Consider the following 25,772-nt stretch of genomic DNA (forward strand, 5'->3'; position numbering starts at 1 on the left):
TTTCTTTTGCTGTAGAAGTGGAAAGATCTATAGATTGGAGTACAGGTGTTTTTTCTAGAGAGGCTGAAGTGTCACATTACTTTGTTAGTAGATTCAATTCTATACTACCACCGAGATCACACAGGTCTTTTGGAGAGAGTTTCTATGTGTCATTATCAGGTTCCAGGTGAAAAAAATCGCACTGCAGGTAGGAAAATGAAGGACTTTTTTGTATGTTTTGCATTGCAATTGCATCTGAGGGCTCTGGTTGTTCTCTTTGCAGCCTTAGGTCAGAGTAGAGTTGAGTAAGGTGTGGGCAGCTGTAGGAGAGCAAACAGGCAATTTTGCTGAGCGGTAGTTTGGCACACCAGCTGTGCAGCAGGGGTAAAGCAGTAGCACGGCAGCAAGTTGTCCAGAGTGCCATGAAAAGGAGGATAAAGCTTTGGTGGCAGGCCATCCAGACAGGAGGAGAGGGTGTTGCATTACAGAGGGTGCGAAGGTGATTGTTTAAAGAAAGCAGGTTTTTATAGGAAGATTCTAATTCCCTTTAAAACAAAACAAAAAAAAATCCAAAAGCTCTAGCGTGCTTCATTAAGCTGAGTAATTTTTGTCGTGTTCAAAAGCTGGGAAAACGTGGAGGAGAAGCTTGGAACACTTGTGAAGTGACATAAGGTAGAGATTTCCATGGCAGAACAGCAGTGTCAGGACATTGCCCTAATATTTGTATTGCAGCACAAAGATAACATCATTCACGTATTCATAAATAACTTTTTGGGAGGAGTGTGGGTGGAGTGGTCAGGTGCCTGGCAGGTCTGTCAGAAGTTTGAGTATGGTCGTTGTTGAAACTTGATGCAGCCTTATTGTGCCAAAGGCAGTTGTTCACAGTTCAGGCTCCAGGTTTGTAATTGAATTGCAACTGGCAGCAGGTTAGGAGGCATCTGGTTCCCGAAAGTGGCCAATTTGATGTGTCAGTCCCTCGTTGAAGGGTTTATGCTAACCCTTTGGGTCATTGACGTGTCAGTCCCTCGTCGAAGGGTTTATGCTAACCCTTTGGGTCATGGTGTGCTGCCCGGGTGACTGCAGTGCTCCAGGGAAGCGTACCTAAAACTGCTGCGTGATGGCGCATCGGGTAAAGGGTTCCTCCTGCTCAGTGTGAGCAGTGGAGGTCCTGCTGACCCTGATTGACTGCCCTCACGTCTTGTGTTGACAGTCTGTCCCCCTTGAGTCAGGACATGGATTCGACCCACGGCTGGGTGACCAGTGGCCGGCCTGATATTCCAACAGTTGAGCATTCTACGCAGCCCTGCTTATCGTAGGCTTCGACAGCCCTCCCTGCTATTCGGACAAGGAGACAGTCACACTGAAGCCACAGACCTGCAGTCGAGATCGGCTCAAGGGCTCTGACGTTGCCAAACTGTGAGCACGGCCTGTGAGAGCGCGGGGAGCCGCAGCAGCCGTGGTCGGGCTGAGCAGCTGTGTTAGAGTTCTCTCTCCACTCACGCAAGTCAGAGCAGCCCAGCACTTCATCTGCCCCTCATGTGGCTTTAAAATGTCAGCCCCAATTGTGGTAGCGGCCTCTGTGCTAGTTTGTCAAAACTTCATCAAAAGACAATGAGAAAAGGAGATCAAGTTAGCCTTGTCCCCCGGGGCTCTGCCCTGCTCCTCTCTTCCCTGTCATGCTTTCACTTGTCATCTCTGAGTGTTCAGCATTTGAATACACTTCCTTACCATCATATTTGAGCAATCTGTTAATTTTATTTGTCAGCAGCTTCAGTTTCTCAATCTCTCCCTCTGTCTAGCAGGATGAATTCACTTTTTTCACCTCTCTTTTACTGTCTCTGTTGGTAGTTCTGTTTAGATTCATCTTTCCTCTCCATCTCTAAGTTATAATCTCCATTTCTCTCCCTTTTCCTGCCTGTCCAGACTCTTGCCCGTAACCGGGCCTCTCCCCTCTGAGGAGTATGGCCCGTTGGACCACCAGGCTGCGTACATCACTCCTCCAGGAGGGAGAAATCATTTTTTCCCCTCCTGTCTGAGGTGCTCCAGGGCAGTCTGCAGCTGCTGCTGCCTGCTCTGGTGCTGCTGTCTCCATAGGTGAGTGACAATTGCCACTCTCCTCTGCGTTGCATTTGGATTCAGTCACTCCCCGTCCTTCCTGCTGCACCTTGTCATCTCGTTTCTTCCCCTGCGAGCCTCTTCTTGTTTCAGGCTCTTTCGTGTTACAGCTTGTTTGACTTAAATTGTACCTCCTTTGAGTCAGGACCAGCCTTGCTTGTTCAAGGAACACCTTGTATGTCTGTCATGCGGTTCAAATAATATAAAATTAGGAGAACGTAAATATGTCTTTTCAAAGAAGAGCTGTGCAAAACTTTTCCTCTTTAACAAGCACTGTGTAGCCTGTTTGCCTCCTAAGGCGGCTGCTGCCCAAGGCTTTTCTTCGCAAGTGTAGTTGGAGGCATGTGGAACATGGAGTAAATTTCTTATTTGATTTATTGACCTAGTTTAAGCAAATTAAATGTCTTTGAAGCTTTTTAAGATGGAAAAGTCTTTAAACATGAACTGAAAGGAATATGTGGGTGGTTTAAATCCAACAGGGCAGGTATTTTCAGTGCCCTTGGAGAATACTACTGTCTGTCATGTTTTTGGTGTTTGGCTTATTTCTAGAAAGGATGATAGGTATTTGCCTCTTAGTAATTTTTGCTTCTTGAATTTTGATTCTCCTTTTGTACATTTCATAATGGTGTCATTTGATGAATTGATCTAATAGATGTAATTATCTAATAGATTTGGCTTTTTCATCTAACTCCACTTTTTTCTTACAAACAGGCATTAATCTTGACCAGAATAAAAGAGGTATTTTTTTCACTGGTTCCTAAGTCTTGTGAGCTTTGCACTGTGGTGTAGTTCACTTAGCTGATAGCAACGTGACATAGCGAGTAGGCACGGGGACATGGGGTATTCCCTCTCCATGTAGGTTCGTTTGAAATATGTAAAATACTTTCCTTTACCGGTAAAATAAATGAATTGTTCCACTAAGTAATTACTGTACAAAACCAAACAGGGAGTTTTGGTCAATATTGTTGGGGTGTTGCAAAGATGAAAGAACAGAGCTCGTGTGCATGTGTGTTGGAGTACCTCACCTATCTCCAGTGGAAGATCACCTTGTGCAATGCAGGGCTAAAAACCACACCTTAATTTTGGCTGATGCGTAGCAGCTGTAGTGTTTACCACTAACTACTACCTGTGTTCCAAGTAACAAACACACAGCTGGTTTCTTTGGTAAATTAGATACCAGTTAATAATACTTGAAATGATGAGTTTTCAACTCTGGAGCTGTGCTGTCGTTCAGCCAAGAGCAAAGTCCCATTTACCTGTGGACTATTGAGTCAGCTACTGGTCAGCGCTGAAAGAAGAATCTCTGTATGCCAGGTTTGCTGATAACTCCAATTAAACAGATGAAGGTGACTGCTTATTTCCTTTGCTTAGTCAGGCTTCAATTACTTGAGGCTTTATGCTTTAGAAGCTGTCCATGTAATATTTCCCTTCCAGCCTTCGTTCCCACCCTTTCCGTTCAGTTGCTGATTGTGTGGTAGATACGCTGTCTACACCGTGGAGTTGCCTAACAAGTGAATGCAGACCAGTTAGAAGTGACTGGTGTGCAGAGAGTCGTGGCTGAAGCTGGTAACCAGTATTACCTCAGGGTGATGCTGAGACATCTCAATATGGCGCGATGAGTCTGATTTTCCTTTCTCTAACCTTGCCTCCTAGACTCGCCAGCCTGTGTTTGTACAGTTGCTGCAAGGCGTGTTCAGAGTGTACCACTGCAACTGGTTAATGCCAAGCCAAAAGGCATCGGTGGAAAGCTGCATTCGGGTCCTCTCAGATGTAGGTAAGAGATGGAGGTAACCAGAACTCACTGCTGCGAACGTGGTCATCCAGGATTTGCTGCTCACGTGTCATCCTTCCAAAAAGAAACCGCAGTTTTCTTCCCGCGGGTGCCACTTGCAGATCGCTCAGAGCCAAAGCACAGTAGAAAGCCAGAGTTATTTTGATATATTGTCATGGTTGAGCAAATAGGTAGTGTCACTGTAACCGGAAGTGCTTTCCCCGTTTAACCTCAAAAGTCTCTGCAGTCCTGTTGATCTGCAGCAGGGAAATAGTTCTGTGCCACTCCTCCCAGTAATTTGCTCCACTCTTAGTAGCAAGAAGAGTAATTTGTGCTGGGTAGGAGACCAAATTCTGTTGGATAGGTGTATATGTGACTTAGCACGAGATATTGGGAGTGTGTGTGTAAGGACACCTTCCTACCCCCATGCTTTGAAGACAGCAAACACATCTGAGGTGGGAAAGTTTTTAATCATAATGCTACAGAGGGGTCTGACCCATTACGCAGGGACTGAGTATTGTTGCATTGCTTAAAGTGCACTCGAAGGAGGTTATGGAAGGAATCACAAGTAGAGCTTGTCTTGTTCTTGCATGGGTTGTAACACATGGGCTGAAGGAGTCGATTCTTACTAACTTTTGCTTGTTGCAGCAAAAAGCCGCGCAATTGCAATTCCTGTAGACTTGGACAGTCAGGTCAACAATCTCTTCCTGAAATCTCACAACATTGTACAGAAGACTGCAATGAACTGGCGAATGACAGCAAGGAACGCTGCCCGCAGAGATTCGGTGCTCGCTGCCTCCAGGGATTATCGAAACATAATTGAAAGATTACAGGTGACTACACAGCGCCCCTTCCTCCTTTGATAAGCGCTGATTTGCATGCCTACACAAAAGGAGGAATTCACTAAGTAGAAAGACATTTTGGAATGACTTAACTAGTCAAGATGCCACACGGTAATCAAGTTAGCTGATGCTGAATTTAGTAGTACTGTATATAAAATCAAATGTAAACCATTGTATCGTGACAGGTAATTGAACGCCCAAGGCTAATGGGTATAGAAGTGCTCATCCTAAGAGACGTTGATATTTGAAGCCAGTGGTACTTGAAGTATTCTTGTTCCACTAAGAGGGGACTTTTTCATCATCACAGCCTTCCAAACTCCTCCAGTGCTTTGCTCCTTGTACACCAAAGCTCTCAGTATAACGAAGGGTGCCACAGCCCTGCCTGGAAAACACCGCAGAGCTTGAAATAGATAGATGTATCGGTTCCCTGTGAACCAGTTGCAGCCACAGTTGTTCCCTGATACAAAGTGTTTGCATTCCCATACTATTTTTGCTAAAAAGACTATGTAAACTTAATGCTTCGTGTTAGAAATAAGGATTGATGTGTTATAGCTATATTCTATGTTCAGATGTTCAGAAAGTTCAATAAGGTCTTTCTTATACCAAATGAAATCCATCTTCTTGAATGATGCCTTTATCCTGTGAAGATTTATTCTCTGGCCAAAAGCATTTTCTGGCAAACAGTTCTAACTAACTTTACGTAAACTTACATTACGTAATGTAAAAACACTGCCCAGCCCATTCTCATTGAAATAGCTTCTCTCTCTTTATCCGCTCCTGTCTATTTGTCCATTTCAATTTGATTAAACTTCCTCTCTGGCTTCAGAGGTATCTCAGTATTTTCTGCTTGTTTAAGTATTAAATTAAATGAAGTTTCATTTTAAGGTAGCTACAGCTTTCCAAACTTTGAAAGGGGAAGAATTTAATTTTTGCGTAATTTTAACAGTAGTACTTTTTTTTTGTCCGCTCATGTAAGTATAAATAACCCGATCGTTATCACAGTTTCAGAGCAGCTCTGAATCTGCATGTTTCTCTCTCTCCTGTATGAACATGAGTACCTACAAAGATGGGGAGGGTAGGGGAACTAAGTAATCCGGGGGGCTGCTGGAAATCCGGGCTTCCCTTTTAAAGACGACTATTAAATGATAAGACTGAAAGTCTTACCTGACCAAATTCCGAGGTGTTTGAGCTAGTTTATCCAGGCAGGACAGACCCAACTGTCCTATCCCTCTTTTGCAGTTTGTAAAATTAATTTGCATGTCCATTTATATGTATGTAATGTTTGTTTAAAACTTTGATATGATTATATTGTAGGACATAGTATCAGCTTTAGAGGATCGGCTACGTCCTCTTGTCCAGGCAGAGTTATCCGTTCTGGTGGATGTGCTTCACAGGCCCGAACTGCTCTTCCCTGAGAACACAGACGCAAGGAGGAAATGTGAGAGCGGAGGTTTCATTTGCAAGTAAGTTGTCCTCAAGTCTGGCTTGTTGGAAGGGCTTCTGTGATGTTTTGCTTTTTCCCAATTTTCCCGTGCCCTGTGGAGTGGTGCCCTCTTGGCCGGCTTTACGGAAAGCGGAGTATTTCATAGTGCGGTAAATGCAGTTTGTCCTTGGCGGGGCGAAGCTCTTGGGGATGGGGAAAGCCTGCTTGACGTGCTCTCACAGCTAATGCTTAAAAATTTCTAGCTTTGCTTCAGGATAGTGTCATAAACAGTAGTATAAACAATTATGAGCTAATCTCTGTCCTTCTATCCCTGCCTTCCACCCTAGTAATGCTCCCAAGGTACTTGACCTTGTAGCACTTAGTGCTGGGTAAGAATCAGCTGTTACCACCCAATGCAGATGCCTCCCAAATGTGGAGGGAAGGAAAAGGAAAGATTGCGAGGTCATTTAGAAGGCAATTCAGAGCAGAACCCTGCTTCTCAGGTCACCTCCTGGACGGGTGGATTATATACAGGCTTTATGGAAAATGGGTAGCAGCGTAACAAACAAATGCTGGGTGGGATGGATTCCCGATTGCGCTATCCAGGACACTCAGTATATTCTTTAGCAAAGTAGCATGTGGAATAGTTTTCTTCCTTACTGTTAAGTGTTTGTTCTGGAGGACCAGCGAGTCCTAAATCTCTCTGCCCCTTCCTCTGGTTCCTTTCTGACTGTAGTCGGAGGGTTTTCTCTGGCTGTCCCCCTGCCCCGCGGCATGCAGTTTCCTTCACAGCTTCACCAAAGCCCCTGGTAGCGGGTTCAATGTCGCTCTTGAAACAGTGTTCCCAAGAATGTTGTATAATGGTATGACAATAAAACTTGTTTGCAGCTTAAACTAATTAAGTAAGATAGCTACATCTATCTTAGCCCAGTTTTGGAATGTTCTTACTAAAACAATCTGTGATTGATTGGTTATTTTCAGGTTAATAAAGCATACTAAACAGCTGCTAGAGGAGAATGAGGAGAAACTATGTATTAAAGTATTACAGACACTCAGGGAAATGATGACCAAAGATAGAGGCTATGGAGAAAAGGTAACGTAATTTACAGTTCATCATTCTGTGTTAAAACACTGTCTTTATTATTCAGTAAAGGAAAATATAATTCTCGCTCTTTCAAGCTGTTTTGTATGTGTAAGCACTTCTGTACTGGATCAGGAACAAAACATTTTTAGTCAACTAATAATTTCAAGTATAATTTGAAAGGTAAGCTTGTTTCTGTTGCTTTTCTACTTTAGACTTGCAAGTTTAAGCCTAATTCCTGCAGTTGCTGGCACTGTAAAAACATCGAATGTCGTTACCTTTTTATGAAGGATATAACCTCTTTATTTTGCTTTCTGGGCTTAGGTGATCTTTCATCAGGTCACATATCCTTACAACAGGAGGGTATTTTGTAGTTTAATTTTAATTTGTATACATCTGAGTCATCATCTTGTTGTGAATTATAGATGGAAACTGTATACCCACCCATGCTTTTTTTTTTCTTTCTCACATACCACTTCTTTGTCTTGTTGAGAAGAACATTCTTCTGTAGGTACAGACCTATTCCCTATTTGCATCAGAAGAGTGTGTATGTGCCCATATGTTTGTGTACCTAGACATTCATAGAATCATAGAATGGTTTGGGTTGGAAGGGATCTTGGAAGATCATCCAGTCCCACCCCCTGCCCTGGGCAGGGACACCTCCCACCAGCCCAGGTTGCTCCAAGCCCCGTCCAACCTGGCCTTGAACACCTCCAGGGATGGGGCAGCCACAGCTTCTCTGGGCAACCTGCGCCAGGGGCTCACCACCCTCACAGGACAGAATTTCTTCCTGATATCTAATCTAAATCTCCCCTCTTCCAGTTTGAAGCCATTCCCCCTCGTCCTATCACTCCATGCCCTTGTAAAAAGTCCCTCCCCAGCCCTCCTGTAGCCCCTTTAGGGACTGGAACGGGCTCTAAGGTCTCCCTGGAGCCTTCTCTTCTCCAGGCTGAACAGCCCAACTCTCCCAGCCTGTCCTCCCAGCAGAGGGACTCCAGCCCTTGTAGCATCTTTGTGGCCTCCTCTGGCCCTACTCCAACAGGTCCATGTCCTTCTTACATTGGGGGCTCCAGAGCTGGATGTGGTAGTCCAGGTGTGGTCTTAAGTTCCTACAGTCAATCTCAATATCCTAGTCTAAGTATCACCGTGCATTTTGAAGCAACCTAGGTTATTAACACACCACATGGTAGGTGTACAGAGCAATATACCCTCCCAGTGAACATGCCCATGAGTAATTGAGAATTGCCAGTTGGGACTGGGAGAAGCAGTGGTGTGGAAGGACGCTCACTGCAACTGGGAGTCCGTGCCTGGGAGCAGATGCTGTTTCATATCCAATTCTCACTTGCAGTAGGGTTTAAAGTTGTTACAGAGTGATTCACAGCACAAAAAGGCAAAAGCTTTAGACGTAAGACAGCTTCATAATAATAGCAATAATAATTGTTTCTGGCTGTAGCCATAGCTGCAGCCTCGAGGGAGGGAGATGCTCTATAGGCAGAGGAACCGTAGTGTGGCTCAGCTGAGTGGCCAGCTGGGATGCCTTGGCTAGCCGAGCTGGGAACGAGGAGGACGCAGGAGCAGAACACAGTGCTGTCTTGCCAGGCCAGCGAGAGGCAGGCGCTCACACACCAGAGCACCGAGACCCGGAGGAGGGAGAGCAGATGGAGCGGGGAGGCTAAGTGCATGTGGGTATGCACGTGTGGCGTGGGGGCTGTTACTGAGCACACCCAGCTGAGCACGCAGCAGCGCCGTCAGGGAGCAGGAGACTCCTAGGAAAATGCCCGAAGGGCAGGGACGGCCGGCGCTGTGCTCCCTGCCCTGCCAGGGAACGCTTTTCCCACGTGCTGCTGCTACCTCTCGACCGTCAGAAGCCCAGCCCACCTCCCGGCTGCTGCTGCTGCTTTGCTCTAGACCTGCAGTCCTACCTAGGGACGACTTTTCATTTTTCAGTAGCAGTATTTTTTTAATAAGCTCATTGACTTCGGGGGAATGCCCTAATCAGCCGCAAGAAAGAAGCGTATAACTGTGGGATGAGAAGGGGGGAGCAGGGTAGGTGGCAAACGGCAGCAACTGCAGGTTCAACCCACTTTCAGCACGTTTCCTTTTTCTGCTGAAGTGGCTGTATCTTGTGCTGGGTCGTAACGGGACAAGGTGAAGCCCTGGGGGGAGGCCTTTTGTCCTCTCCTCAAGGTCCCTTTACTAAGACACCTGTGATATAGTACAAGTCTGATCTGGAAGGAGGGGGCTGGTTGTAGCCTGCAGAAGTTATTCTCCTTCTGCAAAAGGGAACTGGGCTGGATGATCCTCTTCAGCAAGCGTAGAGTGCCGATATTTCCTGTTGCCCAAAGCTGGGGATATAGAAGATTCAGTGTCATCATAGATTTGGTTTTACACTTTGTTAACACATCAGCGTACATTCTCCATACGGTCCAAGGTCACCTCAGGTAATAGAAAGGGTGGATGATATATATGCTACATACTGCATATACTATACACAAAACCCAAATGAGAGCTTTGAGGTGTTTTCTTTTAAATGCAATATGCCACTCAGATTTTTCTAAATGGAAATTAATTTACAGGAAATTAATTAAAGTCCCTTAGATTTTATTTGGCCAACTCAGGGGCAGCAGTATTTCTAGAAGATGCAGTTAACATAACTTGCACCATTCAGACTGTAGAGAACCCCACAAGGTTCTAAAAAAATCTTCAAAGTGTAGAAAATGCATTAATTTCTGAAGCGTAGATCAGTTACATAATTCAAGATAAGAATATGCTTGCCTGTGAAGTGGATTTCCGAATATGAAAAAGCAACTGATTGCTTACAGATAGACTGCTAGTAGTAGTAGAACAGCTTTTACTGTCTGGCTGTGAGAAGCGCAATAGTATTTATTCTCCCTTGTGACTCATATAACTGTATTTAGTCACCACGTAAAAGGCAATACCTTTTGTTTTTAAAATCATCCTGGAGTATAAAAATTAAAAAAAAAAAAAAAAAGGGAAAAAAAACTTGTGCTCTCATGCCAAATACTTGAGTCCCTACGTAGACAAAGATGGCAAAATTTATTATTGATCACGCGGGCAACGTCACTTGAAGGTCTGATGTTGACAGAATTGACAGCAGTCACTTCAAAGTAGTGTTGAACAGCAGCGCGCCGGGGAAGGTTTGGCATGGCATGTGATTTTGCTGTAATACCATGTGGTGCTCGCTGGAACGATCTGACTTATAAAAAGATTGTGCTCCACCTCTCACACTTAATCTTCCAGCACAAATAATAAAAATGCCGCACCCTCCTGGCCCGTGCGCTTGTCCCTTTTGTAGGTGGGACGCGTAACGAGAATGCGCTGCTGTCCGCTCCCATTAGCGAAGGCCTTCGTTAAAGAGCTGTGATTCCTCCGCTGCATGCAGAAACCGTGGCGAGAACACAGATGTACAGAAGCTTGTGGGAAGGCTCGGAGTTTTACATATTGCTAAAGACTCCTCGTCTTGGCAGGTGCTCCGGTTCGCTCAGTGATGGGTAGCATACTGTGGTATATTTAAGAGGCAGAAAACCGTACTACATTGACAGTGTAGGCTAGACCCAAGTTCTCTACTTTGCTGAAACATGTCATTCATACACATCTTCCTGGGTGCCTACCAGATGATTAGCCTCGGCTCTGCAGGACGTACATTTTAAAATTCCGGTTCTCTTCCCAAACTGGAAATCCAGCCTCCGCGCTCCTCCTGCTGCTTACAGCTCACGCTGGTGACGACTCTTATGCCCAAGGGTGAAGTTCTTGGATCCCGGTCAGCCAGCCCGCGTGGTTTGTCATTTGGCAGAGGAACAAAGCCAGGGCGCATCCTGCCTGCGAAGCTGCCTGGCAGTGTGGGCTCCTAACCCACCGCATCCTGGGCGCTTGCAGACGTTACTCATGCCGACTGTAAAACTCTCACAATGTTGGGTTGCAGCATTAAAGTGTTAAATGATTTATAAGGTCCTAACATGAAATTTATTTGTAATTTCTCTTACTAACGCTCGCTTTCAATTCTTCCTTTCTTTTCTGGCAGATTACCATTGAATTGGATAATGCAGAGGTTTTAATTTTATTTATTTTCGACAGTGTCGTTTCTGTGGTGTTTGTTTTCTGAGTAGCCCTGTGGTCTGTCCTGTCGTCTCTTCAGCACGGAGCTTTCCGATTTGTACGCCTGTGTTAGTGAAGTGGTTGAGTTTTCAGTCTGCCGTGTGTCTCCGCTGGGAATAGTTACCATAACTAATTCCGTGTGTCATTACTTGGAGTATTAGTCCGAATGCAGTTACAGCCTCTGGCAGTCCGCAATCACCTGGTGCCATAGTAGATCCCATGAAGTTGAGGACCGGGTCTGAGTGCTTTTGGAGCACCATTCTGACAGCAGCATTTTGCACTCCGCCACCATGACTGCGTCGTCGGTGAACGGGCTCTTTCAGAGACTAAATCCTGGGGCTCAATGGCATTCACACAAGGTGGAAGAACCTGCCAAAGCCAGCTGGAGGAGACCTTGAATGAGGTGTCTCCACTCGCTGGCTAGCGAGAGCCATTACTCGCGTGCTGGGGGCCGGCACCGCTGGGTGCCGGTGGGATGGCCAAGGGTTGGGTCCTCGAGCAGAAACCCTCCTGTTGGCTTTACAGAAAAAGGTGACAGTCATGCAGTTGATCAAAGCATCTCGCTGTCCTTCCTGTTGCTTCTTAGTTGGGTTTGGTGTGGAAAGCCACGTAAAACGTTCGGGTGTGTTGTGAAAGCAATGTGGTGTAACCCCATGAAAATTACTGACTTCTGAAGCTCTTTCTGTGTGAAAAGCTGCCTACCGTGAAAAACGTGCCTTCAGTTGGCACTGCAACTGTGTTTGTGCTGTATGTGGCTCTTTTACAGGCGGAAAAGCCATATATGAGTGAGAACTTTCAGTTTAACTGAAATTAAGCTTTCTAAGGACTTTTAAAAGCAGTGTGTCTGGTTCGGGCAGCAGCGCGTGGGGTGGAGGGAGGGAGCTGAGCTGTCTCTGCTGCTGCCACTTCCTCATCCAGCTCAAAAAAACCCACGTGTGGGCGCTAAATTTGAGATTCTTTTTGCATAAATGTATAATACTGAGAAAGTGATTGACTGGCACCTTATTTTACTGAAATACCAGGAAAAAAAGAAATATTTTCCTCTCTGTGCTTTGTTTCCTGCATTCTCTCCCAAGCCAACCTTTCATTTGGAACAAAATTTAACCACTTAAAATGCTTAAAATGTTACTGCTCTTTATTCGGTGGAGTAGATAATGAAATACGTCATAAATTGCTTTCTGTCGAACTTGTTAATTTTGATGTTGATTAGCTGAATTCACTGGGGTGAACTTCATTCTGAGAACCAAATAATCTTTGGGGACCTTGCCTGTTGAAATGGATTCTAAATCCCAACTATTTGTCACAAAAGTATACCAAAAAGTGTATATATTGCCCAGAGTTGGGTTGGAGGGTCTTTTCTGTGCAGCAGGGCTTTTAGGGGAGGGAAGGAGCAGAATTCCTTGTGAGAACAAAGGGAAGCTGTGGCTTTTTCGGTTTGTTTTTAACCTAGCCCCTGGTTGGGATGCTCAGGCCCCTGCTGTTCCGCAGGTCGGTGCCGTCACTGTCATCCCGGCGTGTACCGGGGTCCCCTCTCCAGGCTGGAGCAGAAGGTCCAGCCAGGGTCTGAGATACTTCTCCTAAGAAGAACTTCATGACTCTCCCATCACCAGTTTGAGCTTCAACGAAAAACTCTTTATCAGAAGATCCTCATGTAGGGCTGCTCAGAGTATTCCCTCTTCTGTTTGTCGGTGGAAGTTTTCTCCTCGTGGCGTGCGCAGAGGTAGCAGGTGGGTAGGATGCACACAGAGAGCGAGAGCGTGATTTTGGGCAGAAGGACAGCGTTTGGTGTGGCACAAGCCCGTGTGCTGTGCTGCCATCGCCTCTGACCTGTGCTAGCGTGAGGCATCCCCGCTGCGTCTCCAAGCTTCACGCCAAACTTTGTGTTCTGTGGCCATAGAGGTGCTGTAGTGTCTGACTGCTGGTGTAATTATTTTCTCTTTTTGTTTTTTATAAACCAAGATTTTTTTTTTCCTCCTCTTTTACCTGGTACGCACCAGCAGTGTGCTCTGGTTTTGAGAAGTTAATCTGTAGCACGTGAACGCCTCTGTCAGGTGCTAGACCCCATAGATTGTGTGGTGCTACAGCTTCCCAGAATAGCACATATGTGTGTATATATATAATTTTATCTTGGAGAAACTTCAGACAGAAACTTGAATTATTTAATTGCAAATTAAGTAATAATATGAAACTCTTTCCCCTTTAGTTTCTGGCTGTAATGTGCTGTCTTTGCCGGCAATAAATCAGCCAGAGCATGTGGAACAATTTAGGATTTGGTCCGGAGGCTGAAAAGGAGGAACTTTATTGCTCCTCAATGGAGCAACTGCATGGAGGGAGCGGGTCTGTTTCTAACCATCAGCAATGAACTCTGGCTGCTTATGGAAAGGGATTTGGATGGGGCTTGAACCACTACAAGTCTCAAAGGACATCCTGGGGTTTCCTCCCTCCTTCCCCCCCCCCGCCTTGTCAACCCTGGAAACATTTAGGGCAAAGAATGCAGAAATCTCAATTATTTGTAAAATTAACAACTTCCTTTTTTGTCAAACTATGCACAACTTAATTTTTCTGACCAGCTGAAGTGCTCCTTATTCCCTCAGGTTAAAACTCTATTAGAGTAACTGTCTGATGGCATGATTTCGTAGTCCGTATGTCCGTATGTGACCGCACACATAGGTTGATTTATATATCTTAGTTGCTTACTGCTTTCAGTGAGTGGTGGGTCCAAATAATTAAAGATGCTAAAAACGCCAGGAGGCCCATGCATTTCTTACTGAAAGTCGTGATAGAAAATCTGCGTTCCGGTCCCCCTTAACGTTTTTTTGCGAGGGAAGAAAGGGAGTGCCCTTCTAACCGGGTGAATAATGCTGGAATTCACCTTGACGTAGGAAATCCCCCGCAGAACAGGAAGGACGGTGAGCGCTGCCGCCCCGGCTCAGCCCGGGGGGTTGCAGGAGCACTTGCAGTGCCGGGGAAGTGCCGTGGGAACGGGGGAGAAGGGGTAGTATGGTTTAATGCCCAGTTCACGTGCTTCCTATTGAGGGGTTTATCTGGAATTCCCTTTTCGTTGGAAATGAGGGACCGGAAGGAACTGGAGTTCTCTGAGGAGAGTGTGGTGTGTTTTCAACGTCTGTTACTGTAGCCTGAGGACCGTGATCTGGTCTGGCAGAAGTACGGCGATAGCATCTTTTTGTACACGGTTTTTGAACTCTGCAGCATCTGCTGTTGTGGCAGGATTCATGTAAAAGCTTTATCTTCTGGGGACAGAAATTAGGATACACTAAGAATGAGAGTCGCCTGGCAGTGTTCCCAAAACATTCAGGTTCCTGTAAACTTGTAAAAGTGCACAGACCTTTGGGATAGGGGCTGCGTATGGCCAGCATCGAAATAAAGAGCAAAAAAGGTATCTTGAAAGATGGCCGAAAAGCACAATTTGTTTTGATGGAAACCCAAAACCACCAGAAACTAAGTGCTTTGCACCTTATTTGTGCCTCCCTTGCAACACGATTGTGTTGGGTTTTGTCCGGATCTCGGGGAGCGGTGTGCTCAGGGCTTCTCTCGGTTTGTGGTGGGGCTCCTCTTCCCCCAGCTCTCCCGCAGCATCAGGCGGGAGTAGGGGCTGATGGGGCCTGACCTGAGCTGAGGAGCTAAACAGGGTGGTCTTAGAAGAGGCTCTGTGAGGGCTTCTCTAGCAATCAAGGCGGCAGAAAACGCCAAGCGCTGGCGCGTTGTCTATAAAAGCCCTTGGGCTGAGTCTCTCTTGACCGCCTGGGCTGGAACTGCTGCGGTCCTGTTCTTGCTGGAGCTGTTGGCTGTGTTGGTCTCTTGGAGGAGAGGTTCAGGACAGAGGTAAATTTTTCTCGAGTGTTATCAAGTGTTGAATCTTTATACAACAGTGATAACTAAACCCTGGTTGTAATTAGACACAACAGCCTTATTTACTTTTAATTCAATCCTCAACCCACTAAAAAGTCCAGGCGTGATACAAATGCCGATGTTGTGGTGGTTCACAACTGGCGTTGAGATGGTGAGCTCCTCCAGGGGTTCCCTGTGGTCCAGGACAGCCTGGGCAGCGTGGCTCCCTCCCCGCTCGGGCGTTTCGCTTTGCAACGCCACGTTCCCGTCCCCTCTCCCGGGTCCGGACAGGCGTTTGGGGACACCATGGCACGGTTTCCACCTGCAGCGCAAGTTTTGGGCACTAAAACACATACGTCCTAGAGAAACATTAATATTTTATGGACTAGAAAGGAGAGAAGTGTTAGCGCTGACCTGCAGGTGGCATGCTCAGGATGCTGAATGTGGCTGGGAGATGTCCTACTTTATTTTTTTTTTTTTTTTTTTTTCCCCTCTCCTTTTCCCCCCTCCCAGCCACATTGCAGTGAGCTGCTCCGCTGGGCACCTGCCAACATTCAAGCAGCAGTTACATAAGAACAGCTTTTTTTTCCTGGAATTTAGGCCCGCTGCTGATGTGTGACCTTCAGTGGTAATTGCCAATAAACGCGGTGGAGATGTTTACAGTCACCGTGGGCCGTGCTGGGGCTGCTGGCCCCTGAGCCTCTGCCAGTAGCCACTGGGCCTGGGGGGGCCGCCGATGCTCCCCGTGACCACCGCTCCCATACGGTTGGGTCTGGATTTTATTTTTCAGGGTGAAAAAAGGGGATGCTCTGCTGCTCCCCCCGACCCAGGGCTGGGGCAGGGGTCAGCAAACACCGAAATCACCAAATCCAGCAAACCTCTATGAGCACCCAGACTTTCCCTTGTAATTATTTAATCCTTTTTAGGATTTGAAGTTAAAAAGCTGAATTAAGTAAAACCGTGAGGGTTTTTGTTGTTGTTGTTGGGGTTTTTCTATTTTTACTCAGTAATGACACTTCTTCGTGCAGCTGATAAAACGGTATCCAGCAAAATACACCTGCAGACCCACTCAGTATAGTTTTGGGGCTTTTTTCTTCACCTCCTCACTTTGGTCTTGAGGTTTCAGGGAGGTGAAAAGGGAACTGAAAATCCTGGTTCAAAGGGGTTGACTGAATTAACCTTCTGGGTGCTCTTTATCAATGATAAACTAAAACTACAACGGCTGAGTAAGGTGCAAAATATGTGCTACTTTATGCATCTTCTGATTGGAGTTGGAAAATGTGTTAACCTCTGAAGCGCCGGCAAGATGCACTTACAAATTATTTGCCTTGCAGAGAGAGCTTACTCCACAGGCATTTCTCTTGTGTATTTTGCACTTAGACAGTGCTTCACTTGTTATGTCTCGAGCAGAGGAAATGCAGGCTCTCATAAATTTTTGTGGGCTGCCTTATATTTTTTTTCCTTCAGAAATCCTGCAATCTTTGGACCGTTTTTATTGCACGAACTGGAATTGGTGAGCTCTTTGGAAAAGGAGGCTGGAACATTTCTTATAGTTATTTGTAACCAATACAAAAAATATTTACACCATCTTACTAGTTAATTAAAGCTGCTAATGTGTAATGAAGATAGTTCTTACTATATTCAGTTATGGTAAAAGACCTGCAAGATTGAGGATTTAAAGAGAAGTAAGCGATTGCACTCCCGTTGAAGGTCAGTGGCATATCAGAGACTGAGATCTCTAGCTCCAGGAAAGCCCCAGCCCAAGTAAAACATACTTTCTCAACTGAAAACTCTGGAAAATGAGAGAAGGCACTCCCGTAGGCAGATCTCGGTGACCTTTCAGTGCCTGCACCGGCAGCCCTTATGCCAAATTTCCCACCTCATCGTCTGGCAGCGCACAAAGTCTCTGCAAATTCACTGAGATAAGGGGGGGGGGGGGGGGGGGGGGACACGGACGGACCAAACCAACATTTAGCCACGTCCCCGGTGTGGATGTGTGCGGCAGCGGCGAGGCGAGGGGGTGTGAGTGTGTGGTTGCTGCTCCATCATGTGCCGGCGGGTGCCGGGGGGCTGTCCCTGCCCCCCATAAATCCCACAGGTCTTCTGTGAGAGCCGTATGGCTCAGGGGAGTCCATGCCAGGACAAGGTGCTGCTCCACATCTCCTGCTGCCTCTTAATTTATGAAGGTGTGAGATCCTCCATCGCTTAAAAATACACCGCTCGCCAACTTCGGTGCAGATCTGTTACAATGGTAAACTGTAATGGGGGAACTTTGTCAAAGCAGTTCAGCGTTCTTGGTTCCCAGTTATTCCCCTCTGCCCTGAAACTTATCCATAGCAAGTCAAACGCGTTTTTGACAAACACCTACATATCATCTGCAGAGGATAGAAATTTCCTATCCAAATTTTTTTCTCGGTTCTGCAAGGTAACAGTGTTGGCCTTATGAAGGAGACTTGGCAAGCAGGTAACCTACGTGGAGTTTTCTGGTGTTATTGAAGAGTTATGAAGGACAGCAATGTCATTTGTGCTCTGGTCTGTTGTGGTGAATCAGACCGGGTGGTGTTTTTGCTGTGTGTGTCTCAAGTAAGAGCTATACTGAGTGTGTTTCACAGAGAGAAGAGGAGAAATTCAGAAAAGGGAGGGAAAAGCGCAAAGGGACTTCTAGAACTGTGTCTAAACGGCCAGTCCCTCTGGAACTTCAGCTGATGCAGGAGATGGTAACGCAAGAGCCGAGACTGAGGGCAGTGGTTTCGGAATAAGGTGTATCTGAGCTCTTCACTGTAGTTCTTTGCATCTGGAGATACAACCTAGCTATCACAAGCTTACTGTGATCCTTGGCTGACTGACTCTGTAGTTGTGTTTTTCCCCTTTTTATTTCCTCCTCTATGCCAAATCTCTTCCCCCTACCACCCCGATAATTAGATGCCATATGCATGTAGTTGGGTTGGTTCCTGAATTCACAGATTTCAGGACCAGAAGGGACTGCTCGGTAATTTAACCCGACTTCCTGCGCAGAGCATTTCATTTCTCGCCATTGCTTCTCTCCTGAGCCAAATCCATCTAGTTTGACTGAGATTCTTCAAAGTGCTTGAGGTTGGACAGGTGTCAGCATACTATTGCTTTGCACCAGCGAGTCACCTTTGGATCCCATTTAGGTACTGATTGGCAAGCGATCTAAGGGAGATGTGTGATAGTGTGGAAAATGGCATCAGCCTGTGGAAGTTAAACAGTCTGAGGTTTGTCACCTCACAATCCTTTGACCTCAGAGATGGCCTGAAGTGGACTGTGCTTGCACGTGTGCTAGTTTGTCCCTTATTTTGCCAAAATTCTGATGTTTGGTGAGGCTGAAGAGAAAAAGATCTGGGTTTTGAAAGTGCTTGTGTGCGTGTGCTCACACAAAGGTGCGGGGTTTTCCGATAAGATTATTTCCTACCCATTTGTACATTACGATATGAGATGTTTCCCATCCTGTTTTGCTGAAGCCACTATCCAGAGCAGACCCAGTCTATGTGGACTGGAGTCTCCACCTGCCTTCTAAATGCATTTCAAGCCTTTGCAGTGATCAGTGTTCTGCATGTTTACTGCATAGTTGAGTTACAATTAAAAAAAAAAAAATGAGAAAAGCAATCCTGAGGCTTTAAACCTGAATGAAAATCTTTCTGCGTTTCCTCAAACCGTTTGCACTTTATCCCCGGTGCTAGTTTGTTTGAATTTTCTGTGAAAGACAGGATTAGACGACTTTCATCTTGATTGTTATTTTGAAAGCAAATGAAAAGAAAACTTTCATACCTTCCTCAAAACCATAAAGGAAAAAGATTGAAACCTCTTCCAGATCTTATAAGTTGCGATGTAGTGAGTTCACACTTGAGCTGTCACTTACTCTGGTGGCTTTTGAGGTGGATACATCCACTGTTGAGTCAGATAAAGACCATTCTGGGAAACACACGTAGTCTGTGTTGGGGAAATGGATCTTACACGGTCACCAACGGGTCAAAGAAATTGTTATTCTTCTGTTATGGCTGATGATGAGTGGTTTATTTGCCAGCCTTGCGGGAATGGAAACTTAAAAGGAAGAGGGGGTTTTGCACAGCAAGTTGAAAGGAACTTTTGCTGCTGCTTGCAAAAAGTAAAGATGATGTACTCTTCTCTGACCCTGCCACCCACTGCCTTGCAGTTGAAAGGCTGGCCACCATGTCCGTGGCACTCACCTGGCCGCTCTTCGGAATTCCACAAACTCGTCGCTGCCCACCAAACCACCCCTTGTCTTCTAGGTGGAGAGCTGAGGTATATGGAGGCACAAGAAATCTACCAAAATTACTGCTTCAGTCTCCTCTCCCACCCCGTTTAATCCTCCTTGCGAAGCATAAGCTGATACTTCGCTGTTGCAGCGCGCACAGGATAGCGCGAAGTGTAGCACAGTAACTACAGCTCAATAACTCTCTGCTGTTTTAACCCATTTTGACTCAAAGAATAACAATTTCAGTATTTGGAGTTTATATTCTTACTGAAAGATTGCTGAAGGCTGTGCTTATTCGGAAGGATCCATCTGAGCGTTGCCGAGGGCAGTAGGTTTTGCTTGCAGCTGAGTTTGTGGGGCTGGTTCTAACATGCCGATCTATTTATACACGCTGTCTGTGCTGCAGTGGGAAGGCACAGGAATTTGCTAGCTAGAATATGTACTTTTTCCTTCTCCAATTTAAGTTGGAAAGATCAAGCTGATTTCATGCTGATTCTTTGCCTGTGTTGGTTTTCAGCCCCCAAATGTACAAATGTTTGGTTCATTTGGAGTCACGGTATAAGCCCAGGAATACGGAAGCTTTCCTTGGGAACCCAAAGTCCAGTACGTTATCTTGGGGCAGTTGTGTCCACTTGACCTGCCAGCTTCACGCTCCCCTTCCCTGGACGGAAGGTACCTAATTTCCCTTCCAGGGGAATATGCACAATTTCCTGGCTGCTGTTGACTACTTAAGAAAATAGGATTTTTTTTTTTTTTTTTTTTTTGCTTTGCTCTGAAGCGTGTTGCACAGACTGTGTCTGCAGTCAAACAATGTGCCCAGACTCCCTGATGACCTGAGACGGCGTTTCCAGCATCCAGCCTACGGGCAGCGAGGGTGCGCAAAGCCGGCGGTGCAGGAACTGTGTGTTCCTCTGCATTAGATGAGGTTCTTCCTGTTCACTTTTGGTCCTCTGGCTTAAGTACCCCCTGCTTCAACTCGACCAGGAGAGAAATGGTTTGCATGCTTGTGAAGCTTCCAAGAGCGGTGACAATGCAAGGAAACGGTGGACCAAAGGCCGTGTGAATTAGTTGGGGGGGAGGGGAGGGGAGGGGAAGGCCACGAGGAGGAGAACGGAGAGCGGTTCTTCCTGGCCAAGGAGCCCCTGCCCAGGGAGCGCCGCGGGGGACGCGCTCGCTCCTCTGGCTCCTTCCTGGGAAGTGGAGCCTCTCCATATTTAGACTTCTGGATCCCGTGGTCTTCCTTCTCCTGTCGCTGTGCCTCTCCCAGGCTGCAGTTGACGTTGGGTTAAAATACACAGTCGCCCTCCCAGCCTGTGCTTGATTTGTCTGTCTGGTCCGTGTGCCCTCTAGGCAGACATGGGCAACGAGCGGCTGACTTAATTTGGTATTACTGTATCGTCCTTGTCTTATTTCTTAGTGTCTGTTCCTGAGAAGTTAAATCAATTTACCCACGATTTAGTAGGCAGTTTCATTTGAATGTTTAGGTCTCTGTTGTGTGTCTAAGCTCTACTAGATGAAAGTTACTCGTCTTCATCTGTTTCAATGTGATGATCAGCATTTTAAATTTGAAAAGCTGTCACCATTAAGCCTCTTATTTCATTGCTCGTGTTTGGTGCTGTATCACATATCTTTTATCTCAGGAAAAGAATGTTTATAGATGAGAATCCATTGAAAGCATTATTTTAGACGAAGGTTGTGAGGCTGCTGCCTTTGTGACATGCAGCCCTGGCTTCCTCCTCCTCCTCCTCCTGGCTGGGGATGGGTGTCCTTCACCCCCAGCCAGTCGCGGCGCCCGGTGCGCGGTCCACGTGGGATGCCCAAAAGCGCATCCCTGCCGGGCAGACCTGCACGTACCCGCAACCGCAGCTTTCTGCTTCTGCCTCTGTGTTCATGCAGAGCAGTTTGGGATGTTCAAAGGCTACCTGCTAAATTGTCAAAATGTAGCCAGTTTGGGAGGTGGGTGGGAGGGCGTAAACAGTAATTACGGCTGTAATTCGTTTGTGATGATTCCGCTGAAGTCAAGTGCTTTGCTCGCTCCCTTCCCCTAAGTGTTGACCACTAGATTTCTGTCAGCATGAAAGATTCTTGAAGAATGACTAATTTTTCTGCATTTTACTTTCAACTAGCTGCCGCAACCTCCAGAAACGGAAAGCTCTGTAGAGGTGTGTCACCCACCTATATTTGTGCAACAGGCAAATATTGGTGTTTTGAAGTAGTCCTGGTGGAGTGTCTTGTTGGTAAAACACCCTGTGACATGTGTGTTCCTGCGTGGTGTTAGACAGGGAAAAATAAGTAGATTTGTTGAAGTGGTTTAATCCAATATAGCATCAGTGCGATAGTCTGAAAATATAAAAAAAATCCCATGTAAACTGGTCCCAAATCTTCATTCCTTCCAGCCGTTTCCCTTATGCTTTTAAGGCGTCTCCTCTCGAATCCCCCTGCATTAGCAAAATGAGACTTAATTTCTCTGGCTCCTAATACAGAATTTGGTTTTCACTTTGTCTCACGTATTTAAAAATTTTGATTAGGAAATGGAGGTGTCAGAAGAAGTTAGTGGAAACTTCGTAATCCCAGCGCAGCTGGGTGTCCCATTTAAAATGCCATGGCGAAACAGCTCACAGTCACTTTACATCTTCAAGGTTACTGGCTCTACGGTGAATTGGATACGTAGGAACGTTTCCTCTGTGAGATACCCCAGCATTAGTTCACATAAACCAGATTATTTGCCGAAATGAAGACACAAGAATTTATAAAATCTCAAATTCTTTTGAAATTAATGGGACATCCAGAGATGGCATTGGTAGACTGTAGAACTGGGTGCTGTACCAGTGCAAATCTAGGTGAAACAACACGGAAGTCTAAATGTAGGACTGTGTCGATTCTCTGAGCTATATAACAATGAAGATTATAAATATGTTTTGAAATCGTGAAGAAAAAAAAATGTAGTGTTTGGTGGTTTAGACCTTTATATTTGTAATTTTTGTGGAATAGTGTTTTAATGTAAACTGAAACTCTGAGTGGTCATAGAATGACTTTGAGATGTTTGGGAGATGGCTCCTGGTTTAAGATGGGTCCCTGTATAGGGTGGTCATTCCTACACATTTTCAAAATGCTTTAAAGCAGCAAAAACTCAACGTACTTCAGGTTTACAAAGTGGAAACCTGAAAATTAATTCCTGAAAATTAATATCTGAAATAAAACAAGAGATTTGATTTGGAATCACACACGTGCTGAGGGACTTTTAGTGAAACCCCCCCCCCCCCCCCGAAGTCCATGGCATTGGAACAGAAATCCCACAGGTTTTGTCGGAGGCCCTCTGCAGTCTCAAAAGAGCTTCATTGACCACGGTCAGATGTGTCGAAGTACCTACACTTCCTCCAGAAGTGTGCGTATAGTGGGATGGGGTGTTTGTGTGTGTATCTGTGTATACGTATGCATGGGCATGCACGGTTTGAGTTCTTAAAAACTTCTGTGTGTTACTGGTAACTGTAAAATTAGGCAGACTTTGTGTTTTCTTTAAATCCATGAGAATGCGTTGGCACCCGTGCATGCCGTGGTGGTCTGCTGGAGGGCGGCAGAGCGGACGGGTTGAGTACTGCCAGAGCTAATTGAGGGCAGATGTTCTGTTTCGATCACTTGTCAGTCGGTCTTCCTCATCTCCCCCCCTGCTTTCCGCTGTGACTTCCCTTAATATTTTCCATAAGTACAAAGATGTTAGTGTCTCTTTAGTGTTGTTCTGCTTTCAAATGAAATTTCTGCGTGCACAGCAGGAGCTTGATCAAAGTCTACCGCAGAGGCAACTGGAGGATCATAGAAGGGTATGTACAGCAGCCGAACACGTTCAGAACTAATCCTCTACCTTTTCCTTTCAAACAGTGAAGCATAAGTCGTGTAAGAAACTTCTGTGGTTGAGTGCTTGCTGTTGGTCTCTTGGAAAACCGAGCGCGATCCGCCACGCTTACAAAGCGGGGTGCTGGAGCACCTTCTCTGGCGTTAAATGGAAGGAGCACGTGGTTGGCTGCTCTGAGTTAAACCTCAGGTCCTGGTCTGGTCTGTTCACACTTCCGAAGCGCTCCCCTTTGGTGGTGGTCACGCAATTAGGAATTGAGATTAATGAGTGCTTGCGGAGTTCGCCTGCTGTGGCCACACCTGCCCCTTCGTAAACAGCCCACCTGCAAAAGCAATTAATACATTTCTTGGTTTCTTCTGCTTTTGTAGCTGGGAACAGAATAGCAGCAATTTCTAATTGCTTCATTTTTAAATATTATTAGAGATTCTCTGTTTTAAAGGTTATAACAGGTTTTTGATACCACTTAAACCAAGTTGTCTGTTGCATCTGCTTTACTGAAACGTGTCCAATAATGTTTGTGTACTCCTTACTCTTTACCTTGATGGTGAATGCAGATGAAACTGAATGCTGTGGGTTTTTTTTTTTTCTAGGTAGCATATTTGATTTTTCCTATTGCTGCCAAACATCTGATATTTGTTTGCATACTGTACGCATCAAAGTAGTGTACAACAGTAACATGATGGTTAAAGAACTGTTCTGGAGCCAAGCATTGCAGCTGAATTAATTATAACATTTCTTAAATGCCACTTTATTTTTTCTCCCCTCTACTTTGATCACATACTCATATACTTGTTAGGTAACACAGTGGGTTTGAATAATTTTGTAGGGAACGAAGTTTTTCTTCCCAGTTAGAATTCAAGATGCTCGTGAAGGTGGGTTGCCAAACCTCCAAAACCGCGGACCAGTGGACCAGTGTGCTTTCAGACTAAAACCAGCATACGCTCCATACAAGTTCCCACTTGTATTTTCTGGTTACTTGTCCTGTTTCGGATACACCACTCCTGGAGTCAGCGGAGGTGCTGCAGGTCTGTCCTCGGAGCCAGAGCTCCCAGCGAGGCTCCTCCACTCGCCCCAACTGTTTTGACCATGGAATAGAAGTTGCCTTCTGCTCCACAGTGGACCAGAAGGAAAGTCTAGAGACAGCCGCAGGAGCTTTAATTACCCTTCCAAATTGAGGAGGAGATGGAGTTTACTGAAGAGCGGTTCTTGTGGTTCAATGGGTGTTGTTATCTTTGTAGTAAGTAGTAGAAATTACTGGTTTTGAGTGCCAGTTGATATGATGACTGCCAGTTAGTTTAACAGAAGAGGAAAAAGGTAATGTTGAGAACTCCATTATAACTTGATTTTTGGCATAGGGCTTATATGGGTATCAAGTTGCCTTTCTAATCAGTACACATGTAGAAGGAAGATGTAGTTAAGGGGTTTTTTGCCTGGCTTGGCCTTGTTCTGTCATGTAGCCTTCCTTACCTGCCAGACTGAGAGCAGAAGGATGGTTAAAGCACTACATCATGTACTAATCTCGACATCTTATGTCGCTGTCAGAGTAGCTCCTCTGGGATAAGAATTTTGCTTGAGCTTCTGAATTTTGTCTCTTGCCTCTCCTACACGTTAACTATTTGGCCCCAGCAGTGATAGGAAGTATATGTCCCTTGGACAAACGCTCATCTTCTTCTACTGTTGCTTCCAAAGCAACTTGCCTTTTTCTTTTTTTTTTTGGTGGGGACTTTTGGAAGCAGCTGGTTGGAAAGCTCACTTGGTGTTTATTTTACAGCTTGTCTCCCTGCCGCTTCCCCCATCCCCATCTGATTCCATAAAACGCAGCTCCAGTGCTGCAGCTTTCACACTAATAATCTCGAGGTGCGATTTTTAATCTGCTAAACAGCAGTGAGAGGAGCAGAGGGGGGAGCCCCAACCTTAGCACCCGCCTGGCGGGGCGGGCGGCGATCCCTGACTGGCTGCAGGCGGGCGCTGAGCCTCTGCGTTTGGAAGTGATGTCTGAAATTTGGTAAAGGACTCTTAATTTCCAGACAGGTTTTTGTCTTTCCAGTACCTTGGGGTACAAGGATTTCTCTCAGCTACCTGTTGTGGGTGCTAACTTTGTGCCAAAAGCAGTGTGGCTGCGGCAGTGCTGGAGTTTTGTATGAGCCAAATGATGCACATCTACGTTGTTCCAGTTACTTATTTGTTGTTGTGAAAGTTTAAAAAGTAAGGCTTCACTGCGTGACAGCTGATATTAAACCTCGTAGTTAATGACATTTTGATTCTATAGTCAGACAACTAATTTAATTTGAAATACAACTGAAAATCGGTGTCAAGTACTTGTTTTATGAATGGAGATCAAGATACTTTATTCATCCCAACAAATTTTTAATGTGAAATTATTCTTGGCTAGATCCATTTCTTTTATATTATTTCATTTAAATCCCCTTCCTCCCCTTTTGGGGTGGTACTGCTGTAACTGCCATTAGCAGAGCAGTAGCTCCCAGTTAAAATAATCAACACTTTTCCT

General features: G+C 45.6%; 1 protein-coding gene across 1 annotated transcript in view; it reads left to right on the forward strand.

The window, feature by feature from the left end:
* ITPR1 (inositol 1,4,5-trisphosphate receptor type 1) overlaps positions 1 to 25,772 on the forward strand; it is a 182,923-nt gene that overhangs the window by 89,564 nt on the left and 67,587 nt on the right. Inside the window, exons 35-38 of the mRNA XM_082487739.1 lie at positions 3,748 to 3,868; positions 4,514 to 4,698; positions 6,022 to 6,170; positions 7,112 to 7,223. Of these exons, the coding sequence (XP_082343865.1) occupies positions 3,748 to 3,868; positions 4,514 to 4,698; positions 6,022 to 6,170; positions 7,112 to 7,223 (567 nt within the window). The remainder of the gene's footprint in view (positions 1 to 3,747; positions 3,869 to 4,513; positions 4,699 to 6,021; positions 6,171 to 7,111; positions 7,224 to 25,772) is intronic.

Source organism: Vanellus vanellus (assembly GCF_965231255.1).
Source record: "Vanellus vanellus genome assembly, chromosome: 9".
NCBI lineage: Eukaryota > Metazoa > Chordata > Aves > Charadriiformes > Charadriidae > Vanellus > Vanellus vanellus.